Raw genomic sequence first — 26,372 nt, 5'->3', positions numbered from 1 at the left:
GCTAACTCAAAGCAAAGTAAATTTAATAAAAGAAACAATAACATATATTTTCGTCACAAGTCAAATAACTCGGTCTTTAATTATTACAATGATTTCCAGCTCCATTACATGTTCAACTGCGGCGGTGAGACGGGCGTAATATCCTCGACGCATACTTACAACGACATAGACTGGCACACGGTGACTCTGACACGGAACGGAGGTCACGGTAAACTGGCCGTCGACTCTGAAATGGTCGGGGAAACCAGTGTTACATGTAACACGCCTCTATCGCTAGCGCCACCTTACTATTACGGAGGCTTGCGATACGTTAACGACAGAATTTCGAAGATCTTCGACGTGAGTTAATTATTTCATTCAAAAACATTAATGTTAGATTTTTAATGTCAAAATGTGATATTTAATTTGTATTTATTTAATTTTAATGTCATTACTCTCAAATATATTATAGCTTTTTTTTTATTTCACCCGAATTAATACACGGTCGGCATATTTATGTTCAATTGCAATATAACAGACTTTCATGTGTCTATTAATATTTTATTCAACAACATAAACTAACAACAATATTCATACACAACACAGCTTATGTCGGCTTAGAATAGCACTGAGAGATTCTCTCTCTCTCTGCAGAATAGGGAGTGTCTTACCAGCGCTTGCAGTCATCCTCTGACATTTATTGGTGATGTTTTGTTGGTCCCACTGCCTTGCCTATTTCTGACGGAAAGCGGCTTAATGCGCGAGATAGCCAGCCAAGGATGGCTGTATTCGCGTTGTGATTTCTTTGGATTCCTGTAACTTAACACAAATACAAAAAATCTGTAAACATCACCCTAAAGATTTCCACGCCATTTCTAAAAGTATATTGGTACATGAATGGAGATCTTTCTAGATTCTCCAACAAGTAATTTTTTGTGCCTTTCAATTTTTGTTTTCTTCCAGAACTTCTACCAGCCGTTTATGGGCTGCCTCAAGGGACTTCTCATGAACGGTCAACAAGTGACTCGTATTGGCAACGCTGTGAACGCCTTGCGATGCGTCGATAACGTCGAAGACGGCGTCTACTTCGAAGCATCGAACAATACACACAGCAACTATTTGAAGGTAAGGATCCGGGTAGCATTTCACTAAAAAACTACCAATTGTTCTTTAATAATTTCAAAATTATTTGATTTTTAAAAATTGTGTGCGAATTAAAAAATATACGCTCATGAATTTTGTTGTACTTTGAATTCTGTTAAAGAATCTGTACGTAGGCCGTGTTGCGAAGTGGCCAGGAAACCGTGTATGGTATAGTACAAGCTGACAAAGCAAAACAGCAATGTACATAACACAAGCAATGTACCACGTACAGACTATATGTTTAAATTGATATCGTTACGGGACGAAAACAACCTTCGACGTCCGACAAACGATTCGTAATTCAAAAGTACCGGTAACCGTACTCGTTGAACTTGACAAAGAGGTCGACGTGCAACCTAACCCATGCATCAGCTCGCTGAGTTTCTCACCGGATCTTCTCAGCGGGTCGCGATTCACGAAGCAGTTGGTCTTGAGTTGTTAGGTCTCCTTCGGAGGCGATCGGGCAGCTGTTAGTAAATCCCACCCCTCCTGGCTGAGCCTTTGCTCGCCCACCTGACCTGATGAAACTGGAAAGGCCTTCGGGCCACAAGTATCAATCAATCATAAAAAAATAATTCAAAAGTACCCGCGTACGTTTATTCACGACCTGAAACTCCCCAGTTGCTAGAGAACTTCAAAGTTGGGGACGAGGTGTCTATATCAATGGAGGTACGTCCCCGTAACACCACGGGGCTGCTGCTCAGCGTCCACGGGAAGAAGGACTACATGGTGCTTGAGCTGCTCGACAGCGAAGTGGTCGCGAACGTCGAGAACGGAAACGGACCGTTCCGCGCTACGTACAAACTCAGCAACAAACATTACCTGTGCGACGGAAACTGGCACAAGATTCACGGTGAGTTTAGAGTTTACATATAGCATAGAACCAGTACGAACCAGTAGTCTCCGGAACGCCACTACCGACCATTGTGTATAAGGTTGAAGTTTCACTAACGTTACAATAATCATCCGTCATGCGTTACGATTATGTTATTATATCATAAAGATATAGAGAAAAAATCAGATTTCGAACTCGTGTCTCAAGGAAGGCTATCATTTTGTGGCTTCTAAGAGCTCCGATCGCTCTTTTCTGAAATCTTCTACAATATGATAATTATTAAAAAAATATCTAACACCTTTTTTACGCTTTGCTCATTCATACGTCTTAGCCATCTTCCATTTCTCTCTCATTCTATCTGCCATTCTCTTTTCCCTTTTTTACCGTTTTTACCGTTTTCTCTGACTCACATCTTAACGCTCGGTTCCACACTCTCTTCATACGTTCCATTATTACCAATCTTACATCTAATAATACTTTTTTAAATAAATCTTCATGAAATTCGTCTGACAGTCGTGAAATCTCTGTACGTGGTCTCGGTGGGTGTCGACGGTCACTTCTCGAAGCCCGGGATCGGCGCGTACACATCGACGGACACGCATTCCGCGCTGTACATCGGCGGTCACGAGCGCCCGATACACAAGGTGCGAGGGGTTCACTCTCGGAGGGGCTTCACGGGATGCGTGAGGAACATTGTGGTTGGAGAGACGCCGGTCAAGGTCCCTAACTCCGCCGTGGGCCGCGGAGCTCACGTGGGCGTCTGCCCCCAGGACTAACTTCACAACACTCAAACTTAAACCAGACCAGACAAAGAAAACGTTTACGACAATCAGATCATTTTTGTCTGCGTTCACAACCAAAACAAGCAATGTATCACGAACAGCAATGTATTTATATGAATAAATTTCTGAAAAATAATAAATTACAAAAAGTTAAATTATTGAATTATTGAAATTAATTGTAAAAGTTTTATACATATCAATTCCGTTTGATAATGTTTTGTGCTTAACCAAATACATTACTAACAACAGATCCGACTTTTATTGTAAACATTTGAATCGAAAAAATGTGATTAGAAATTAATTAACTGCAAATGAAACTCTTCAATGAAAATAAACAAATAATTTTATTAAGACAATTCTCACAAAAATATGGAATGATCGAAGCCTATAATTTATCAACTAATCGATACTAAATAGGACAGTTTAGACTAACATTTTATCAACTAAAGACATAATAAAATATTGCACGAATTCCAAACTAATTTATACTACAATAGGAAGCGGAAAGTATACTATAGTACGGATGACAACACCTTTAATTATCAAAACCGTTCTCAGTTTATCGATTTAACACGAAAAAATATATTTGTAAATGAAAACAGAATTGATTGAATCGATATAGAATTATAATCGATTTCCATTCATCGTCACTATAACAAACTTTTTTAATTATGGCAATGAGAGCCCGATCATGTCATTATAACAAACAGAACATTTAAACTGAATAAAACATGTATAACACTACTAAATTCTATTAATTTACTACACAAATATTATTTCGTGTTAATCAAACAACGACACCGAAATCTAGAACCGCTCCTATTTAATATTAATACTATACGGATAATAATCCGTTCGTATGAATCCCGATAAGCTTAAATTACGAACGTCAAAATTCACGACGACAAAATATCTCCTTAAAACTAACTTAGTGCTATTTTTATTTTTGATCAGGCAGTGCTATGTTTTCATTTGTTCGTGTACAAGTTACTTATTTAATCACAATTCAGATTGTAAAGTTAAAATTAAATCTGAAGTCAAAAGGTGACATGGAAACAATCTTTTTTTTAATCCGAAACATTTTTTTTAAAGAAACGGAGTCCAAATCGTGGAGCCATAAAATCAAATAAATTTTGCTCAAATCGAAAATGATTAAGTTCGTGTGATGATATTGTTATTATTATTGTACAATCGAGTCATTTTCTATTAATATAAGTCGACGAAAATCTACAAAATTCTAATATACTCTTAAAATGTTTAGCAAAAATGTTACTTTCATCAACCGGAATCATAAATGCTATCAAATAAAATCGATTATCAAAGATTGAAAAGTTACTTTCTTTACCAAACACCTAAACTATAACAACATGAAAACCTATTGTTTATTTATTTAACTTGTAATATGTGTATATAATGTTTCTTATCGCCTTCTAAAAATCGACATTCATGGGTTGAACGCAGCTCTGAAAGACTTCGAAGAAGATCACTAATTATTTTAGATAAATGGCGGCAAATGGGAGCCAGTCAATCACACTCGGTTACACATGAACCCAGTAAACACAAACATCCAATCATTAAAATATCTCGACAATTTTGATTTTGTAAATATCGATGAGTTAATAATGAATCAATAATCGAATCATTTATTCTTAGCACTAATAAACTAATAGCATTTACTATAAGTTAAAAGGAAGCCTGGAAGGAAGCATACTTCGTTTAACATAATGGTTTAGAAAAACTTCATGAATCCACAAAATATACGGTGTCTTCGTTATTTAGGGAATTGATATCGACATCGCGATGCACAGCACTAGTTTTAGAATGTTTCTCTTATAATTATTTGGGAGTAACGATAAAAGGAAGATCTTACACCGAGCGGGTGATAGCTCGGTAGAACGACTGTCCATGTTTTTTTTTTTGGAAGGAGCTTTTACAAAGCCCCGAAGGCTTTTCTAGTTTCACCGGGACATGTGGGTGAGCACGAGCTCAACCAGGAAGGATGGGATTTGCTAACAGCGCAAGGGCAGCTGCTTCGCGAATGAATCTACCACCGGATGGAAATCGCGACCCGCTGAGAAGATCCGGTGAGAAACTCAGCAGGCTGATGTATGGGCTAAGTTTCACATCAAACTCGTTAGAGTATGTTTAGGACCATCCTAATGTTATTGGTCGGAACTTGTATATAGTTAAAAATGTCATTGGCAACATTCAGATAACTGTCAAATATCTTGCGTTCTAAGATGGCTGCCCGCTACAACACTTATTCGCTTCAGGGTTTGAAGCAGAAACTTATTCGTTAATCAGTTACGTATTTGGTGTGCAATATTTTACTGATCACCGAAATTAAAACGAATGAAAATAAATTAATTTCCCAGAAATTTCTGCGATGCTATAAGTACATCCCTACCGTCGACCTACTCTCTACCTGTACGTAAAATTCGATGTAGGAAGGTCTCTACAAATAATAGATCTACCTTTAAATTTTGAACGTGCATGAATAATATCATTATATTTTAAAAATAATATTAAACAAACTGGGTGGACACGATGGACATAAACTTTAAATTTATAATCGAAATCGATAGCTACATTAAAATTTGTACTGGAAGTTGATCCGAATTCGATTCAAATAATTTTAAAAATTTACTCGCAAGTAAATCGTTCGATTTGAATTATATAAAAAAAAATAAAGACAACATTAAAAAGTTCAATAATCGTTTACAACATTATAATTATCGACTAGATTGAGACGGAATTTGGGAACTAAAAGTCTTATTGAGTGATTGACTTTTAGAATTCTACTAAATGACACGGCACGTCAGACCTAATTCGTGAATGATTCAACTAGGAGTCAAAGTTGAAACCAAAAACATTCCAGGCTAAATGTCTACTATTCAATGTTGCGTTACGTATTAAAAACTCGTTGGCGTAATTCAGCCAGACCAACTACAAAAAAAAAAAAATTGCTTATTAATTAAAATGAGATCGAAACGTCCTTTCAGACAAACAATAATCGTTAACGGCACGTTTGATACGCATAACTAACCACTAACGTTTTAAACTAACTAACAATAGAACGCACTAGTACATAAACGCTAAAATATTTATCGAAAAATAATCAGATTTGATAAATATATATATACTGGAAATGGCTTCGTCGCTTGTTTGTCCATCGAATGGAAGGCTTCGCGACTCGATTGAGCTCACCCGTTACATATATAGCAAAAGCCATTTCTTTATTATAATACTGAGAGATCATACTAAATCACTAATCAATACAAAATAATTGATAATTGAATTCTTGAGCAGAGCGCCATCCCGATTTAAATGACACTGAAAAATAATTAATTATAAAGTTAAATTACAGCCTATTTCCATCGTTGATAATATTATATGTTAGAGCGCTCTTGGTTGGTAAGTATTTCAGAAAAAAAAAATATTGCTCATAAGGGTGGACGATCTCACAGCCCACCTGGTGTTAAGTGGTTACTGGAACCCATAGACATCTACGACGTAAATGCGCCACCCACCTTGAGATATAAGTTCTAAGGTCTCTCAGTGTAATTACAACGGTTGCCCCACCCTTCAAACCGAAACGCATTACTGCTTCACGGCAGAAACAGGCGGGGTGGTGGCACCTACGCGTGCGGACTTACAAGACGTCCTACCACCAGTTAACTTGTTAAGTTTATGATGGGCAGTGGCTTAGTTCCGCCCCTCGCATTGCTGACGTCCATGGGCGACGGTCACCATTTACCATCAGGTGGGCCGTATGCTCATTGGTCTACAAGGGCAATAAAAAAAAGTTCAATATCAAGCAGGATTGTCTTCTATATTGAATATCTAGACCCGGGATACATACATTTTAGCGGTTTTCTTGTTGCTCTTCTGATACATGGGTCCCCTGGCCAGGCCGGCCGGCCCGTTGGCTGTTCCCGAAGGTCCGCGGGCCAGGGTCTGCTGGGTGACGTCACGGTACTCCGGACCCTCGACGCGCACTGCATTACCAGCGCGATACTCTGGGTTGGGGCCATTCCAGGGCATGTAATCCTCGCTGTCGAAGCACGTTAACATATGAAAATCGATTGAAGAATGTATATAACTATAACTATACTTGAGACCTTAGAACTTCTATCTCAAGGTGGGTAGCGCATTTACGTCGTAGATGTCTATGGACTCTGGTGATCACTAAACACCAAGTGAGCAGGTGGGTAGCTTCACTCATTCATCTTAGCAATAAAAACTATTGTGGCGGTAGCCATCATACAACACTAGATACCATTTGAGACTTTTTGGCGGGAACGCGAGGAGTGAAGTTGTGTGATTTGTTTTATTTTGTCTATTTAGTGTTTCTTCGGATTTAAATGTGTAATAATGGTGGTTTATTAGCCGTTTAATATCTGTGAAAGTGCACAAATGTGGGAAAATGAAACAAAGTCGCTGGATGTAACTTCTCGGGATCCTCCAAAAAGTCCACTGAAAAAATCTTAGTAAATGACCACCATTTTACTGAGATTAGATTTCATCTCATATCATCTCATTTAATTTCACCCCAGTTGATTAATGTCTCAAATTAATCATTTTTATTTCATTTCACTCCATAATATCATTTTTTATAAAATTAAGAATATACATTAAAATAAGACATGACTTAAAGGTCTCAGCTACCAGGTCATAAAATCTCTAAAAAAAAAAGATACCATTTGACAGATGCCTGAATCTCGCTTACGACATTTTCAAGATAAGTTTGCATATATGAGTCGACTATTATCAAAGCCGGCTTACTCTCAGACACAGCCCACTGAGTTTCTCGCCGGATCTTCTCAGTGGGTCGCGTTTCCGATCCGGTGGTAGATTCTGCGAAGCACGACTCTTGCTAGGGTTCGTGTTAGCAACATCGTCAGGTTTGAGCCCCGTGAGCTCACCTACTAAAGTTAGGGTTACGCTGATATAGCCTCTCAAGGCTCTCAGCTTAGGTAGGAAAAAAAAAAAAAAAAAAAAAAAAAAAGCCGGCAATGTGACTTTTGGACAATTATTGGTAAATCAGAAAAACGAATTATTGACTTTGTATTTTATTGGCAGTCACAAAACTCTTCTGAACGACATCTTAGATAAATAACAGGTTAAGTTAATACTTTATTTAATGCAGGTTTTGAACCGTATTCTTTGAAGGAGACGATTATATTCAAATCAATCTGTATTGCCATATCAATAACATTTTTTTGTCCAAATGCACAGATTGCCACCTTTGATAATAGACGACTCATATACAAGTTCCGAACAACAACATTCGGACCGTCGCACCTCGGTCTACCGAGCAATATCGCTCGGTTGTATATTTGACGACGGAAGGAAGATCTTTCGCATCTGTCAAATACCTAGTGTTGTATGATGGCCACACTATCATATACGGTTAAAATTATTTCATTACAAACGTACAGCAAAAGACTCTCTCTGGGACCACGGCGCAACGTTGGGTTGGGCCCATTTGCTTGCGAACAATACGGCGACTTGTATTTAGTCTCGGCTCCGTTATTAGTCTTCAGTATTGGCCTGCAACACGAATATTCATTTTTTTTAAAACACGGCAAAAAAGCAATTATTCCAATCATTACAAAAAAACTTATCTGTTAACGCGCGAATTTCATTAAGTCGTTTTTACCTCCAATACAACATGTTTCGGCCAAAACAAAAAAACTAAAACTTTGGTCAAATAAAATTCTTAAAGTAAATTAAACAAATTCAATTAATAATAAAATAAATAGGAAAATTGTTGCATTACGTCATTAAAGCAAAATTCCAATATTTGATAATAGAAAAAAGAAATATATATATATATATATATATATATATATATATATATATATATATATATATATATATATATAAATATATACTAACAATAATTATTTTTTTAAAACTAATCACGTTTAACAGGTACTCCACGTTCGTATAAAGAATGAAACCAACAGATAAAAATAAATGTCAATAATTGCATGCATTCAATTATAAGCTATGGTGATGGTTATCCATTCGTTAGTTGATCCAATGAACACAATATGTGTTAAGTTACATTAAAAAGGTTAGGAATTCGTTTAAAAATTTCCTACGATTTATCCTTACATTTATCTAATTTAATCAAAGGATTTATCCTAATGTATAACACAAAACATTTATCTACATAATTCAATTTTATAAACATAAAATTCAATTGTGTAAATTGATATTTACAAAATTGAATTTGATAATTCAATTTCTATTGCAAGGTTAAAATTATTTAAATAATCTTTAAAAATTAAGAAAACTAAAAACAAAAAAGGGAGAAAACGCAAAAGTAACAACAAGCAAAGTTTGTATCATGTGAAAAATATTGTATAATATGCTAAAATAATAATAATCAGCGCTCAAACTAAGCTATATAATGTGGTGTTATGATAATTTTTTTACATGCATTCAGTTTTAGAAAATCACACTATTATTATTACATTAATCTCATAAACTACACATACATACATTATTTTATAAATTTTTCTAAATAACTAATTTATAATGAAGGACGCACAGTGAATACGGTATCTAAACATCATAATACATATTTATTAAAACGACAAACGAGTTTGACAAATTGAATTATCTAATACATTATTTTTATATTTGCTAAGCAACACTTATATTGTACGACCTTTAGATACGGCTTTAGATATGGCTGGCACAAGTAGACCTTTTTTTTTTATATTTTTGTTCGTTCTAACAGAACAGCGAAATTGTTCCACCGACTTCAACGAAACTTCTTCTTAGAGCCTTTTATTGGCGTTAAAAAATATTATTTATCACTTCTCGCTAGAACCAATACATAAGTTGTTTTTTTTTATCTTGCATAATCACTGGTAATCTAAAAGGCTATTCCAACTTCACGCGGCCAGATAGGTGAGTTTGCGGTCTCAACCTCAGAGAATTTGCTAACATGACCCTAGCAAGAGCAGTGCTTCGCAGAATCTACCACCGGATCGGATACGCGACCCATTGATGGGATCCGAAGAGAAACACCGTGGGCTGTGTCTGTGGGTTAATTAACTCGACGAACCCTTCATCGCAAGCGACGGGTTCGACGAGAACGATGACCGGTGCTTGAGGAACCATTAGTGGATCAGGAGGATCCGAAATGATGTGGTTAGGACGACGTCGACTGTTTACCATTCGGTCTGCAGGATAACTAAACTATAAGCACATCTCTATTTTTCTTCCTACTGTAAACCAATATACGGTGTGTGTTTAACACGTGCTCAATTCGACAACAACTAATTATACGTTCGCTTAAAAAAAGCGTAATTTAAAAACAAAACCAAAAACTTTTATTTACGCGCTTAAAACGTTGCTTACTCATGACGTTCCCTATATCTCACCACAACACAAATATTGCGAACTACACTAACTATATATAGACTATAAGCACTAATCCTATCACATATCCTTTCCAAACATCGAACCTTCAATTTAAACTAGTTTCCCTACCCTTTCCACACTAGTAGTCGCAAATACACAAACCGTGCGAGCCACAATAAAAAAAAATGACTATAAGCATTTCGTATTTTTGGCTGTTAACGTTTTAACACGTCTGACTACGACCTAGAGAGTCTAAGAGATGGGTTTTGTCTAAACGTGACCCTGATTAGGGGATGATATGTACATAAATCTATACGTATAACATTGAGATCCAGAATCGCACGCGCATGCACACACACACACACACAGAGCGGGACATACTTAAGTTTCTCGGTCCATATCTTGAGACGTCGTGAGGCCTGCACGGGCGCCGGTTGACTCGGCTCGTAATCGAAGACCACACTCGAACTGATTTACGGAATGCATGAGTGATGATAGCTTAATGGCCTCTGAGGTCTTGTCATTTGTTTTTATAGTTACATATAGCTTATATTAGCTCGCTCTAGTACAACGGTCGGGGAACTTTTTTAATTATTATCCCAAAATATTTTTATGTAAGTTGATATTACCCCATAGCGAAGAACAAAAAAAAACGAAATCCTTTCTTTTTAGCATCTTTCATATTATAGCCCCCATGATAATTAAAAAAATATATTAATTTTTCGTTTCGTTTCATTTCGTTTCATCGAGTTTGAAATCACAACGATTCTAAAGAAGTTTCACTTCAATATATACTTTTTACTCACAAAAGTTTCATTTTTACCCCCAAAATTTCATTTTACCCCATTTGGGGTAATTTACCCCGTTTCCTCGACCGCTGCTTTAATACAACGCTTACAATCGTAAGCTATCGTATAATTATTGTTATGGTATTCTACTGTATGTATTATGTTAATAAAGTTTGACAGGTGTTATTGATGCTGACAGTGGAGCGTTTGAGATTCTGCGATTATTGAATTGTACCGTGTCAACAACGACCTCATCGACCACTGTTCAAAACAACCGTGATGTGTATTAGTGTTGTGAATATATCAGTAAGTATTTCTTAAATATGGTCTCAATTTTAATGTGTATGATTTCGATAATTATATCGAAATGTGAAAGTCTATTTGGTTTAAGCGACGTTTTTGCAATTTTACCGGAGAACAAAACAATTATTCAGATATTTGAATGGAGAATATTGTACTTTTAGGTTAGGAATATTATGTTCTTTTTTTTATAATAAATTTGAATGGAGTAAACTTAACTGAAGTTCAATTAAAAACTGTACTGTCGATGCTAATAATACCAAATAAAACGCACCTTTAATTACAAAGATAAATGTCGCGTATTAAGTGAACTAAATAGCATTTCACCCCTAGTAGGTATGTCACTCAGTTCGTAGAGATTTAAAATTTAATATTAATAATTCGTAGTGTTAGTACGTGATCATCGATACCGACGTATCCACAACACTAAACGACAAGCTAAAAAGCAATTGGACCAAATAATTTATTAGGGATAGTGTAAAATTTAGGGAGTGTGTGCTAAATTTTTTTCCAGCAAATCAAAATATTTCCTTAGAAATTATTTTGAATTTGAAACGTGACGTTTATTTAGCAGTAACCGTAGGTCAATCCGGATTAAAAGCAATAAAGTAATTTACAGAAAACCATGGGATGCCACGAAATATTTATTTAGGGGCGTGACATTATTAATATTTGACTTACATATATGTATGAACGTTGGTGTTTCAATATAAAAACGACACATGATTTGCGGTAAGCTCTGTTAAGTTTCCGCTGACGCACACATCCAAATATCATAATCAAAAGTTCAAAAAAAACACAACCAGTTCTGAAAGTGAACAAGAATCTATTTAATAGACGAACGTTGAGATAACAATGAAATATTTCGGCTTGGCTAATTCAAAGCCAAATCGATTGATATATTAATTTCGTTTCGTACTATTCTGAAAAGAGTTATTTAGTTATTTAGAACGGGCCCTAAAACTGTAGAGTGCATTTATTTTTAAAACTGTATTAAATACAAATTTTTGTATTAAAAATATTTACAACAATACGTATCTATATGTGACTCCAAATCAATGACATTAAAATTTTCGTCTAGTTTGATTATTTGTTTGTTTAATCAAATTTTGTTCACATTTCAATCTATGTGATCATCACCCAGTACAACTTCATTCATACTACGAATTTCAAATTTACTTTTGAAGAATAAAAAAAGGGTGCGTGTACTTATGTAAAAAATCGATTAAACAACATCCTCAAACACGCATATTGGACATCCCTTTTCTTGACATTGTATAAATTCGGTGATTCTCGGTACGGTTCGGAAAGTTCACCCGCGGCTATATTCAGACTCGCCAACTTACGTCGGTCGTATGTAATGAGCGATTTAGTGGGCAACTTCATTCTGTTAATTTTGTGTTAATTCGTAAAATTTCACTCTCATCAATTTTTCATAACGCGCCTAAAGAAGTATAACTTCATAAAAAAAACTTTCAGAACTGGTATACTAGTGTAGGTAATACTAAGTATGACATTTCCTTGTACACTCACTCTCGTCTTGTGTCCGGTACGAATCGACGCGGCATCTGCACTTCGGGAGCCCTCGCCTGATGAGTGGCCTCTTCCTTGGACACGGTGGACAGTATGTGGTGAGCTCTATCCTCGTTGAAGTCGACGCTCTCGAGCGCGATAATAATTAAGCGCTCAGGGATCCAGGGATACTTCAACTCGAACTGCCTTTTCACTACAGCGGGAGATATATACGATTTATGAGGCATTCTCATTGTATATCTCGTCCTAAACTATATTTTAGAGCAGGGGTCGGCAACGCGACGCCCCCGATCGATTTTAATGCGCTCTCGCTGGACTAATGTAAATGTATGAGAGCCAGAGCGACTTACTTACTCTTGTCAAACGGCGATATACAGCAAGTAGTCAGTTGAACTTAGTATTATGCATAGATTAGCAGTTTGCTAACCTTGAGCGTATCTAATGACACGCACGTATTTTTTGTTACTGTGTGATCGTATTCCGAATAGACCACGCGTAGACCGTGCATTTAAAACTACCCAGTAATCCGAAATCATTATTTTCTTTCAATACCAAACAAAGCTTAATGAATCACATTTAGATAATTGTTTAAGGACTGGGATCTCTAAATATATCCCCAATTATAAGAAATTAGCTGAAAATATGGACACCCAATTTTCACACTGAATTATATGTATCATTATGTATGACACCAACAAAATTAAGTTATAAACATTTTTTAATGCCTATTGATACCTGTTGACTATCTGTAAAATATGCGCCCTCGGTGTATTTCAAATTTAGTATTGCGCCCTTAAAGACTCTTTTAGGAAATACGATAGCAATGACGTCATATAATATCCATACTACGGGAAACGAATACTATAATTTACAAACTAAACCTATTTATTTGTTTATTGACATATAATTTTACTTTTGGCCCTAAATTCATGATACACAGCGACATCTTGTGATATTTGCAATGAAAAAAAATATGTATTACATCGGAGTTGAGTTACAAATTGATTTCCTTTACAAAATCTTTAATATTTCATCTCCTTTTTAGTCAACGATTATTTTTGATGTGCATTTATAGACTATTCTATAATTTAAAAGTTTAAAAAAAAAATTACAAGGTTTGGAGACTAATATTTTTTTTCCGTCTTGGACCTTCATCTATCTATTATACTAGAGTACTAATACGTATTAGGTAGTATTAATATATTATCAAGTATTCGATACAATTTACATAACGCATTCGACTAGTTCACTTACAGAGCTGCTTCTCTTCGTTTGTCTTCATGATGACCACTTTCTTGATCGGCTGCGGCGTTGGGATATCTTTCTTCTTCTGCTGGGCCGAGATGTCTTTCTTGACGTAGCCCAGCCCGATCAGTTCCTCGCTGGCCTTCTGGACGTTATTATCTTTGTTGGCGAGTACGTCGATGATGATGGTCTCGTCCGCTTTCGGGAACACGCTCTTCAAGTATCTAACATTAAACCATATAGAAGCTTTATTGTACAGCAAAAAAAAAAACTCACACAAATGCAAAACACTTTTTTTACAATAAAATCCACGCTCTTTTTACAATAAAATCATTTTTTCTTACACTATTTTTAATTCAAATTTATTACAATTTATTTTCTATTTTTTAGTTGGATTTTCTATAAAAGCGTATTTTGTTAGTTTTTTTAAACTATTATTTATTTTTCATTTTTTGGTAGAATTTAAATTTTTTCAGTTGTTTTTAATATTGAATTGTCATCGGTCCTTAATAAGAAGAATACCAAATTTCGAGTTAATCCGAAATCATGTTCATCATGGTCAAAATCATGTTCAAAGATTGCGTTACATACTAACATACATACGTCTGAAGCTAATAAAAGCGTATTAAAAAGTACAATGGGCAGTCTCTTCCAGACAACCACCAGGCGGACAAAAATAATTTCAGGGAAGAAATTAATTCTTTATAAATACACAACTATATATTAACATCATTAACATAACATTAACCCGTCAATATGATGAAAATGTGATAAGACTATTTTTATTATTAAATAATGTAATGTAATACATTTTATGTACATTATTTATTACATTATTTTCTTTATTGTGATTATTTATTTAATTCTTGGTCGTGAAGTGAAACGTTTACAACAATTGATATACATGGAGACTTTAACGTGTTCATATAAATTCAAGTTCACAATTACTTTGCAGTAAACGCAATCAGAAACGTGGTACCGACCCGCGTGAGATCATAATGTACAATTAGTCTTACTATCCACTTTCCTGTATAAATATTTAAACAATACGATCATCCTACTTTCATTCTTACAAACATTATTCATTTTTAATACGTTTAAAAAACAAACAAAAGTATTGTAAGTTTTCTTAGGTGGGCGTTTTAGAACTAGCGACATCTAGTAACGGTCCACTGCGACTATCGCTAACTGTATGAGAAACACTGATCTCTTGGAACCACTCACACGACTGTACCATATTTCATCGTGACCTGATAAACATTCGTATGTCGTAACACTCTTGTCAGAGCGGTCGTGGTCGTCATTCAGTATCATTGCTGTGGGCAGATGCTATGCGCATCACGAGCAATCGCCACTCCTCCCGGTTCGAGGTGAGTCTGGTACACTCATGTAAACAGCCGCCAACGCCCGACTTGACCTGGTCGGTCCATCGCATGGGCAACCTTCCACGCGGACTGGTGCCTTCTACTTTGTCCTGAACGACAAGGCGCTCTATGCAGTCATTTCCTCGCCGGGAGACATGTCCAAAAAATGATAGTATGCGTCCATGCATACATATTTTTATTTTATTATGTATATATAATTCGTTCTTTCATACTTAAGCTTCATCTTCGGAGAGGGGTGACGCGCGGGTTGACTCTCCCTATCGAAGTTTCTCGCGGTTCCATAGTAGCTCGATGCGCCAGATCCTGGGCGAAGAAGGGACGGTGAACCTGTCGATATTGTCGATAGCAAATTGATAAAAAAAAAAACAATTAAGCTTTTAGTTTTGGTTTCTGTAGTTTGCAGTTTTCAAGCTATGTTTACCTTTTATGAAACTAATAACACACACTGCCCGAGGACATAGACATAGACATTGGTTTTTTTATTATTATAGCTAAGATGAGTGTACTAGCTCACAGTCCAACTGGTGTTAAGAGGTCAACAGTGCCCATAGCATCAACAACGTAAGCATCGCCACGGACCTCGAGACATGAGTTCTAAATCTCAGTTTTGACAGTACAAAGGCTGCCCCACCCTTCAAACAGAAACGCATTACTGCTTCACGGCAGAAATAGGCAGGGTGGGGTCAGCTACCCGTGAGGCCCCACAAGATCCCTCTACCATATTAACATGTTACTGAAACGTTATTTTTCCCTGAAGAGATCAATTACAGGCTCATACTCACCCTGCGGCGTCCCCGTCATCGGCGTATAATGACTCGAGCCGTGGAGCGAGCCGGATATGCCCTTGGCGAACTGCATCGCGTTACAAAGGCTGGTTGCGTTCCGCTGTAGTCGGGCCCCCGGCGGGGACAAAGCGTGCGGCCCCGGGGTCACTAGGGGGTGCTTCTCGACTTGCAGAGCGCTGATCACGACAGCTTCGCGATTGTAGTATCTGGAATCGGCAAAATGTATATACAACATTAATATACCATCCAGGTAAGCAAGCGATATTAATAGGGTTTTAGTTTTTAGCAACGAGCTCACGGCCCACCTGGTGTTAAGCGATTACCGGAGCCCATGGACATCTACAACGTAAATGCGCCACCCACCTTGAGGTATAAATTCTAAGGTCTCAGTATAGTTACAACGGCTGCCCCACCCTTCAAACCGAAGCGCATTACTGCTTCACGGCAGAAATAGGCAGGGTGGTGGAACCTACCAGCGCGGACCGACAAGAGGTCCTACCACCAGTAATTACGCAAATTATATAATAATTTTGCGGGTTTGATTTTTATTACACGAATACATTTAACATATAACACAAATAACATTTTATTTCAGCAATTTATATATATAGGCGCAAACGCCACTATTGGCAATAATTAACATAATATATAGTTTATTCTATGTTATTATTTATTTCTCAACGCAAGCTTCTCTCATTAGGAAGATGAAACTGCTACTCTACCTTAATTAATGTTTATTAGGTAGACACTGTTTTTATGTGAAAATGTTCAGTATATGTTTAATGTTTATATTATTGTTTAAAAACATAAATGACTGTAATTAATTAAATAAATAATTAAATATTAATAAACCATAAATGTTCATGTAAAATAATAAATTATATTATAATTAACATTAATAATTTTATTAAGTATTGTAACTGCAGTAATTACAATAATAAATTATATTATAATAAACATTAATAATTTGATTAAGTATTGTAAAAATTGCAGTAGGTAATTGTTATGCAAATCTTGTTGTTGGGGCCAAATATTTTCAGGCTGGATAATAATAATGTTATAGTTTATATTAGTCAAAAGTAATTTATGTAAAATAAGTTAATGTCCGAGTCATGTAAAAAAAACTAAAATATGTACTAGTATTGTGAATATTAAGCTATAATGTAATTTGTAAATTGTTTCGCAGTAATTACATTTGTTTGTATAAAAGAAGTTGTATTGCTACAACCATCACAAAATGGCTAATTGTGTAAAAACTAAGACGTGGCTTTTTGTAATAAACAAGTAATGTTAACGTTATATAGAATTGTATTGTATTTTCATTGTAATAGATCTTATGTGTAAATACCCTAGCGTATCGCCAACATATACGTATATTGCATTTACGGAGCTGGGATATTCATTTGAGTATTACTATTGAATCGTTTACAAAATTTGTTTTATTCAACGTGCTCATCTCGCTTGATGGTCTTGAGTATCTCCAGAGTTTGAAGAATAACGAGGGTACTTTTGGGCAGCGAAGCTTATTATCAAGGGAAGATTCCCCGAGTTGAGCATAATGCAGAAATTATGTTCATTTCGTTTTATTTTCTATCATCTCGTTAAATGTGCGATTCCGTATTTTAGAAGAATAAATCAAATACACGTTGAAAGGCCAAAGAAGCGTGCCCTAAATAAAGAGATTGATTCAAAGGTATTGTGTTCTCAAGTTTGTTCTCTTCTTGGATGTTTCTTTTTGCAACAGAAGGTATGATTACTCGTAACATTTTAAATTTTGCTATAAATACAAATGATATAGAGAACAATATAAGGTAATCTATATATTAATAGGTGAAGCGAAAACTTTGTACCCCTTTTTACGAAAATTGCGCCGTCGGCGTCGTAGGAGTATAAAATTTCCCACACTTATACTAATAGCCTTTAGAAGCTATTTCAGATTCATCATATGGTGTAGATGAGCTCACGGGGCTCAAACCAGAAGTGTTGCTAACACTGGCCCTAGTAAAAGCAGTGCTTCGCAGAATCTTCCACCGGATCGGAAACGCGACCCACTGAGAAGCCCCGGCGAGAAACTCAGCTAGCTGTATCTAAGGGTTCATTTACTCGTCGAGCCCTTCGTCGGAAGCGACGGGTTCGGCGAGGACGGTGACCGGTGCTTGAGGTACCCTAAAAGAACCGTTAATGGATCGGGAGGATCTAATGACGTGATTAGGGCGACGTCGACTGCTTACCATTCGATTTGACACACACACACGCATATATACTCTTTTGTTTATCGTTAAAGTCTGTGGTCAAATTAAGAATACTAGAGGTCCTGCAGTAGTCGAAATTCGACCATAATTAATTGGAATTGTAAGTTTGTACACTATTATGATTGTATTTTATACTTCTATAATCACAAATTTCGTCAAGACTGCACTATAAAAAATATTAACAAAGACAAACAATATATAATCTATTCTCAATTTGACAACAGACGTCAAGAACAAAAGTTTGACAATAAATAGTATGCATGCGTGTGTGCGTCAAATACATGGTATGTAGTGTGTGTAATGTTTTCTTTATTGATTTAATGTATCTTTTATGCATTATTTAAAAAAAATATTAGCATTGTGCACTTCTTCTCTATACTCTCTATAAGTGTGGAAAAATTCATACTCTTCCGTTCGCGCAATTTTCGTAAAAAGGGATACAAAGTTTTTGCTTCACGTATTAATATATAGATAATAAATTGTTTGTTTTTAATATTATTTGTCTATAGTGTATTTAGCCTTGTCGAAATCTGTGATCAAAGAAGTATTTGAAATCTTTGACAATAGAACCAATAATAAAGTTCAAACTTAAAAGTTAAAATTATTAAAGTCGAATTTGAACTAATGGGATAATAAAAACCGTGAACACCATTGTATGTGTAGCGTGCAGCACTGGCACATCAAGTCGCACACGGGCATCTTCGGGCGCGATCGGAATTCCCGAATGCGCAGGTGTCAGGTGTCACTATAATATATGTCAGTCGACAAGATTCGCGCGCCAATTTGAAGTCTAACTTAACATAAATATTTTCGTAAATTATTATCACTAGTATCACCTAGTGCCTAGCTTCGTTTTCTATTAAAATTATAACACTGTACACTACCAAAACATGATGAGTGTTTAAATTATAAAATAATGTTATTCACTGATTTATTTTTAGTGCAAATTTCCCGCTAAGAGGTGAGTAAATAACAAACCACGTATGTACTCAGTCTCGAAGCCAGGACGTGTTAGATGAATAGACGCCATGACGAATTAGAAACTAATTCACACTATGCAAGGATTGAAACAAAACAGCTTACTTCTTCAGCAAGATCTTGATGTGCGTCTCGCTGACGGTCGGGAACATGGCGCTGATCTTGGCCACCAAAGAGTCCGTGTCAGAGTTGAGCGTCAAAGAGTCTTGAAACTTCTCGTTCAGATGAGACACCCGGCCTGGTATCGGGCTGCCTCTCGGTGTGAGGCACAAAGCCCTGCCCAGCACAGGACTCTCTTGCGGCGTAGCAAAAGTACGAGCGTCCTGTACATAAAAGCCAGTTTATATTTTAGGTTAGATTACATTAACAGATTTTTTTTTCTATTGCTGAAGAACCTAGGCACATGGTTCGCTTGACGGTCTCTCATGGCCGTTAGAAATCCTGGGGAGAGCCAAGCCGCGGTCTACTGCAACTTAAATCAAAGAAGATATTGAAGTGGTACTAAAGACACATTATAACAATAACAAGACAAACGCAACACAATTTTCTCAAACTTAATCCACTTGTCGTCGTCGTGGCCAAAAGGATAAGACGTCCGGTGCATTCGTATGTAGCAATGCACCGGTGTTCGAATCCCGCAGGCAGGTACCAAATTTTCTAATGAAATACGTACTTAACAAATGTTCACGATTGACGGAATAACAACGTATAATAAAAAACAAACCCGCAAAATTATAATTTGCGTAATTACTAGTGGTAGGACCTCTTGTGAGTCCGCACGGGTTGGTACCAACGCCCCGCCTATTTCTGCCGTGAAGCAGTAATGCGTTTCCGTTTGAAGGGTGTGTGGCGCATTTACGTTGTAGATGTCTATTGGCTCCAGTAACCACTTAACGCCAGGTGGGCTGTGAGCTAGTCCACACTACTCCACACATCAAAGCAATAAAAAAAAATTAAAGTTAACTTACCAGATGAGGTTTGAGCCCTTTAGGGTGGAACAGTTTCGGACTGCTCTGGGCCTGAAAGGCGTGCTGCAGCCTGACTGGCGAGGGATAAGGGTGCACATGGTAAGGTGACCCGTGCGTCGTCTGTTCATTCCGAACGGTACAGACATGGCGGACAAACAATACTGTGAACAACCGTGCGAGCGAAATTAACATTACACACTAAATCTGCATGTGCATCTTGTACGGATCGCATTGTAACTGCATTAATTCCGCTAATGTCAGTAATGCTTCTTCTATTAGTCGATCTTATACGAGCTGACGTCACGTCAAATACGGACTTAACCGGTTATCAAAAGCATTCCTCAAAACGTCAACATTAAGTTTCGATTCAAAACTATATACTAGTACAAAAAACAAATCCCATTATTATACCGAACACCATTGCGGTGTTATCAAATCAATTGTAATTTAGTTTCTTCTTTCTTACTTGACTTACTTCTTTTCTTACTTGGCTGTAATGCTCTAGAAGACAATCGTTATTTTTACTTTACCGGCGACTATGGAGGCAATGACCGCTGCGAAGCGCTGCATGGTTAAAATTAATGTAATATTACATTTTAAACGAAATACAATAAACAACATCGTGCAATTTTATTCTAACAATTATTTTATTTTATTAACATCGAGCAAACATCTAAACAAAATATTACATTCATTACGTTTAAATTTATTTATTATTAAAGAAAAAAGGTAACTATCTCCAGCAGAGCCTCTTTTTTGTGTTATGAATATTAAAATGAAAAACTTCGATCCAAATCTGTATCAATTGTAATCAATTATACAGAGAATCGCGGGCGAAACAACTTATTTAATATAGAACTAACACAAATACTTCAACGCCATTACGCTTGACATCCAGTCGAGTACCTACAATAAATAAAATGCAACAGTTTTGTATAATGCAATACCGCTTTTCAAGAACTACAAGGATCAAATCTTTAAATAGTCTCATCGAAATTTATTAACTTGCTGAAACATGTATATTAAGAAAATATTATCTCACATTATTATATCTGTATTGTCCAAATTGATGATGCATGGTGACTTGATTTATGGGAACAACACCGGACGCCGGAAGAGAACTGCAGACGCGGGCAACTAAAGCCTAAAATCGATCGAACCCCCCTTCGTACCCGCTCAAAGTGCATCTATCCCGTGTCCTAGCCATCCGGGAGTGGCAAAAATAGCCCAGTTTAACAGGTCAACTTGTGACCTCGTTTACGATGATTACATAATTAATACATAATATATATTATATAATAATATATTTAAAAATATATCACATAAAAATATCATAAATAAAAAATAAATTAGACTCCTATATGTTTAAATAAATTTAATGTTACCTTTATTTTTATTAATAAATATATATATACTTGATTTTCATAACGTCTTTGTTTACGATGCAATAACAAATTCTTCGAAAAAAAAAACCCTAGTTTAGTTACGAATAAATAAAAAATAGGTACAAAATAAATAAATCTTTCGTTTTTTCAAGTGAGATTTTGTTATCCGTTAATTATTGTCTTACTTTTTAATGCTAACTGCTTTAAGAACGCATTCATCAAGGAACAAATACGAAATAAGTGTAGCGCCGATCGCGTCTTCATATTTCTATGGTGTAAAACATATTTTCTCTCAAAAATTCTCTAAATTACGTATTTTTTTAACTGGCTTAACTTAATAACTACCGGTAATGAAAATTCAACTTCTTCCATGAATGCGGTATCGGTACAGTACATTTGGATGTCGCAGATATTTTCAAAATATGCGTTCGAAGTTAATTTGATGGGCTAACTCCCCTTGGACGAATTACCGCGTCTCTTGTGGATTCTTCGAGTCTGAGCAAATAACTCTGGATTTTAATGATTAAAGAAAGCAAGAAATACAAATACATTTTTTTTAACTGATTTGTGTTTTTTATTTTTTTATTTGTGATATCACTCTTGTCAGAGCGGTTGGTGATCATTCTGTATCATTACATTGTGGGCAGATAGGGTAATCGCCACTTCTCCCGGTTCGTGGGGAGCCCGGTACACTCATGTGAACAATCGCATACTGTCGACTTGACTTGATCCATCCATCGCACGGACAACCTATTGTTATTGCTTTTCCTAAACTCTTCGTAAAATCACAATTTGTAATCTATTTTTGCAAAAAAGAAAAAAGAGGATTTCATACGAATTTGTGGTTTTTCGTTGTTCTCGAGGTCTCGGCTTCTCGCCCATAATTAATTTAAAAGCAATCCTTTCAACAAATCATACCCTAAAATTTGTCGCACATATGTATTACTAAAATACATTTGAGATAATTACAGTTCAGATGTCATTCAGGTTCAAATTGGAAAGGTGATTTCGTGAGTTTCCAACCTTTGCTTATCTGATGTTTTAATAGTTGAGCTGAACGATGCTAAGCAGGGTATTGCATGGGAATAATTAAAATTATATTTTAATATATTTATTATTATGTAGTTTACTTAGCTCTACAGCAACAGAAACTATTACTAATTTTATTAGTTAGACAAACATATTTAACTATCTTTTTTGCTAGTTATTATTAAAATTCATGATTGATCTATAAATAAACTAAAGTTATAAAAATATAACCAGTCAACTTTTTAACCACAGGATACACCACAGACACACAAACCTGCTTTATTTTGAAAATGCCGAATTGCTAAAAATATTTTTGACCAACTATTTGGAAATGGAGACTAATCAGAGATATAAACTGTGTTTAATTGAAATTAAAAATTAACTAAAGTCATTAGTGGTAATCGAAATAGGCATTATAAAATAGGTACAAAAATGTATTTATATCTGTAATTTTATTATATACATTGATACAGTAAAACAATAGTGACTATAAGATGATTTTAGCTGGTGTAAAATAGACCAAATTAGAAAAAAAAATTTGTATAATCAATAGGAGGCCTATATCAGAAAACTATATCAGAAAATAATCTCAGAATAAAAATCGACTGAATCAGTGGTGCAGTTGTTAGCACCCCGCTCGTGCAGATAGTCATGGGTTCAACTCTCACATCGGCCAAACATTCATGTGAGGAACTGATTTGTTTTCGTCTGGGTGTTTCTTATCTATATATATTTTATGTTACGTATGTATATATCAGTCTCTGGTACTCAAAATACAAGGAATATTAATTTGGGGCCAGATAACTGTATGTGATTTGTTCCCACTTATTATTTATATATATATAAAACTTAATAGATGTTCGTTAGTCTCGCTAAAACTCAAGAATGGCTGAACCGATCTGGCTAATTTTGGTCTTGAATTATTCGTGGAAGTCCAGAGAAGGTTTAAAAGGTAGATAAATATAAAAATGCTCAGAATTAAATAAAAACAACAATTTTGTTTTAACTTTGATGTGTCCCACGTCCGTCGGATTCCTTTTGTTTGTTTTAAGTTTATTTTATACTAAAGTTTAGTTTAGTTTAGTTATTTTATTTATCGATTAAGGCACTACGAAGTCTGCCGGGTCAGCTAGTTTATTTATATTTATTATATCAAAGTATCCTCAAATATCACTTTACCTTTCTATATATTAATACGTGAAGCAAAAACTTTGTATCCCTTTTTACGAAAATTGCGCGGACGGAGGAGTATGAAATTTTCCACACTTATAGAAAATATAGAGAAGAAATGCACAATGCTAATATTTTTTTAAAATAATGCATAAAAGACACATTAAATCAATAAAGAAAATATTACACACACTACATACCATGTATTTGACGCACACACGCATGCATACTATTTATTGTCAAGCTTTTGTTCTTGACGTCTGTGGTCAAACTGAGAATAGATTAAAGATTGTTTGTCTTTTTATATTAATATTTTTTTATAGAGTAGCCTTGGCAAAATTTGTGATTATAGAAGTATAAAATACAGTCATAATAGTGTACAAACTTACAATTCCAATTAATTATAGTCGAATTTCGACGACTGCGGGATCTCTAGTAATCTTAATTTACTTAAGTACAATATTAGAAAGAAGGTTATTTTTATTTGAGATATACAGATAGCTCATGACCTACCTGAAATATGAGATTGAAGTCCCTTTGACGACAATCAGGACTATAGCTTACAACTACAAACATACCAAATAGTATTGGTAGTTGTTCAAGATAGCTCACAGTATATTAATCTATAACTAAATAATTTTTTAGTTTTTTTTAGTTATATTTTATTATTTTATTCATTTTAAAATTATTCAATTCAATGTTCTCTGCCCTTAAATTCTTGATTGCAAAAATAATTAACAGCTACCATTTCTTGATGTGCAATTTATAATAGTGAATACCAAAACCCACCACAAAACATCATTATTTTATAATAGCTGTCCCAGCTTTCAAGCCAGATCAGATGACTGATTTGTGGCAGAGATAGACAATATGTGTGGGCTTATTGTTTGGGTTATACATAATTGGTGATAGGACATATATGAGCCTATCTGGATAAGATCCACCATCTTGTATATTTCTGCCACAATTGTCAAATGTTCCTGATTGATGGATATAACAGCCTTTCCTACAATGGAGACCTAAAACCCCATGGCTCTTATAACTATTTAATATACAGCAGAACAGGAGGTCACCCTCATTCAGTTAAGATTACATTTTCTAATCCATGAGCCATTACAATGTGTAAATAGAAACATGTATATATATATAAATATATAAATAGACTGATAGAATAAATATATTTACAAATAGACTGTTAAGATAAGCTTAATAGAGAATCATAATGTAGGTTAGAGTCTAAGATAAGAATATAAGACTTGTTCAATCAATAGCAAATATTGGTTAAGATTTGAAGTATCCGTTAATTATATTTGGTCACATTAAGTACTTAGTATTTTTAAAACAGTAAAAGAGGCTATTTTTGCTAATAATATTGTTTCTTTGTTAAATTTGTTTTCATTTGAAAACCAGTCCGATAGCAACGGGGCGACGCAAAGCCACCCTCGCCTGAAACATGTCTTGATGGATCCCTCAGATTCACTCTCGGTGGTTTTAGACCCCTATGGCACCAATCAATGTCATAGTCAAACTCGAGTTCGACATGCAAACTAACCATAGACATAGCCCACTGAATTTGTTGCCGGATCTCCTCAGTGGGTCGCGATTCCGATCCGGTAGTAGATTCTGCGAAGCACTGCTCTTTCCAGGGCTAGTATTAACAAACTCTCTCTCTGAGCCCGTGTACTCACCTACCCGTCCGCGCGTAGCTGGTCTAGCCTCCTAAGCTACCAGCGAATAGGTATAGAAAATATGTGAGAACTTAAGCTAACTTTAGAACAATTAGTAATTAACAAGTTAGTAAATGCTTTACACATTTAATGTATTTATTAGTCTATTAAAACATATTCACCTGTGGTTGTATGCAGTCTAACGCGATATGATGAGCAGCATTCTGCAGAGTCTTGTGTTTAGATTTGTTCTCCTCCATAATTTGACCTATACAAGGCTCACAGTTAAGACATAAGTATCACAGAAATTGCTGAGGAAAATCTTGCTATCTTAATAATTGGCAACGTATGGAAGATACATGGTATTATAACACGACAATCAGCATATATGTTTATTAAAAACAACCCGTGAATTATTTATTTTTTATGATCCATTTGGAAATTTGCAGGTTTGTTTTCGTTGTTTTGATGAAACAAGAAACCCGAAGAATATAAATACACACGGCACGGACGTAGTACAAATTCATAATATTTACTATGTTATCGTTTCATTCGAAGTACTATTTCATTTAGTCGCTTAATAATACGAGCAAGAAATCAATACCGACCTGCCATAGATTATTAAAAAATGCTTAAAGCATTAGGTACAACAAGTACAAGTACAAGTGCAAGTTTGAACTTTCCTAGAAGTATTTTAATATGACACTGTTCAACATTGTTGCTTGAATGTAATATTAAATTATCATCTTCAGCGTGACACCAGGT

General features: G+C 35.5%; 2 protein-coding genes across 4 annotated transcripts in view; one reads left to right on the top strand and one right to left on the bottom strand.

Moving 5' to 3' along the window:
* The window catches only part of LanA (laminin subunit alpha), a 68,195-nt gene extending 65,208 nt beyond the window's left edge, over positions 1-2,987 (top strand). The window contains exons 59-62 of the mRNA XM_089727102.1: positions 100-339; positions 943-1,104; positions 1,744-1,975; positions 2,471-2,987. Of these exons, the coding sequence (XP_089583228.1) occupies positions 100-339; positions 943-1,104; positions 1,744-1,975; positions 2,471-2,733 (897 nt within the window). The 3' untranslated portion in view covers positions 2,734-2,987. The remainder of the gene's footprint in view (positions 1-99; positions 340-942; positions 1,105-1,743; positions 1,976-2,470) is intronic.
* Positions 2,988-3,064: 77 nt separating this feature from the next.
* On the bottom strand, positions 3,065-26,189 carry LOC114246531 (uncharacterized). Of its 3 annotated transcripts, none has more exons than XM_028179096.2 (11): positions 25,790-26,189; positions 20,357-20,476; positions 19,494-19,711; positions 16,156-16,364; positions 15,586-15,700; positions 13,998-14,212; positions 12,744-12,936; positions 10,504-10,590; positions 8,179-8,292; positions 6,602-6,793; positions 3,065-6,072 (listed from the first exon to the last, which is right to left on the bottom strand). In XM_028179096.2, the coding sequence occupies exons 1-11, from the start codon at positions 25,865-25,867 to the stop codon at positions 6,063-6,065; spliced, it is 1,551 nt and encodes a 516-aa protein (XP_028034897.2). In that variant the 5' UTR covers positions 25,868-26,189; the 3' UTR covers positions 3,065-6,062. The 3 variants fall into 3 exon arrangements, with proteins under 3 accessions (XP_028034897.2, XP_089583220.1, XP_028034906.2); XM_089727094.1 differs by lacking the exon at positions 25,790-26,189 and adding an exon at positions 21,399-21,756; XM_028179105.2 differs by lacking the exon at positions 10,504-10,590.
* Between the last annotated feature and the right edge of the window lie 183 nt (positions 26,190-26,372).

The sequence above is a fragment of the Bombyx mandarina genome, chromosome 01, assembly GCF_030267445.1.
Source record: "Bombyx mandarina strain Sakado chromosome 01, ASM3026744v2".
Lineage (NCBI taxonomy): Eukaryota > Metazoa > Arthropoda > Insecta > Lepidoptera > Bombycidae > Bombyx > Bombyx mandarina.
This window is presented reverse-complemented; position numbering and strand designations above follow the sequence as displayed.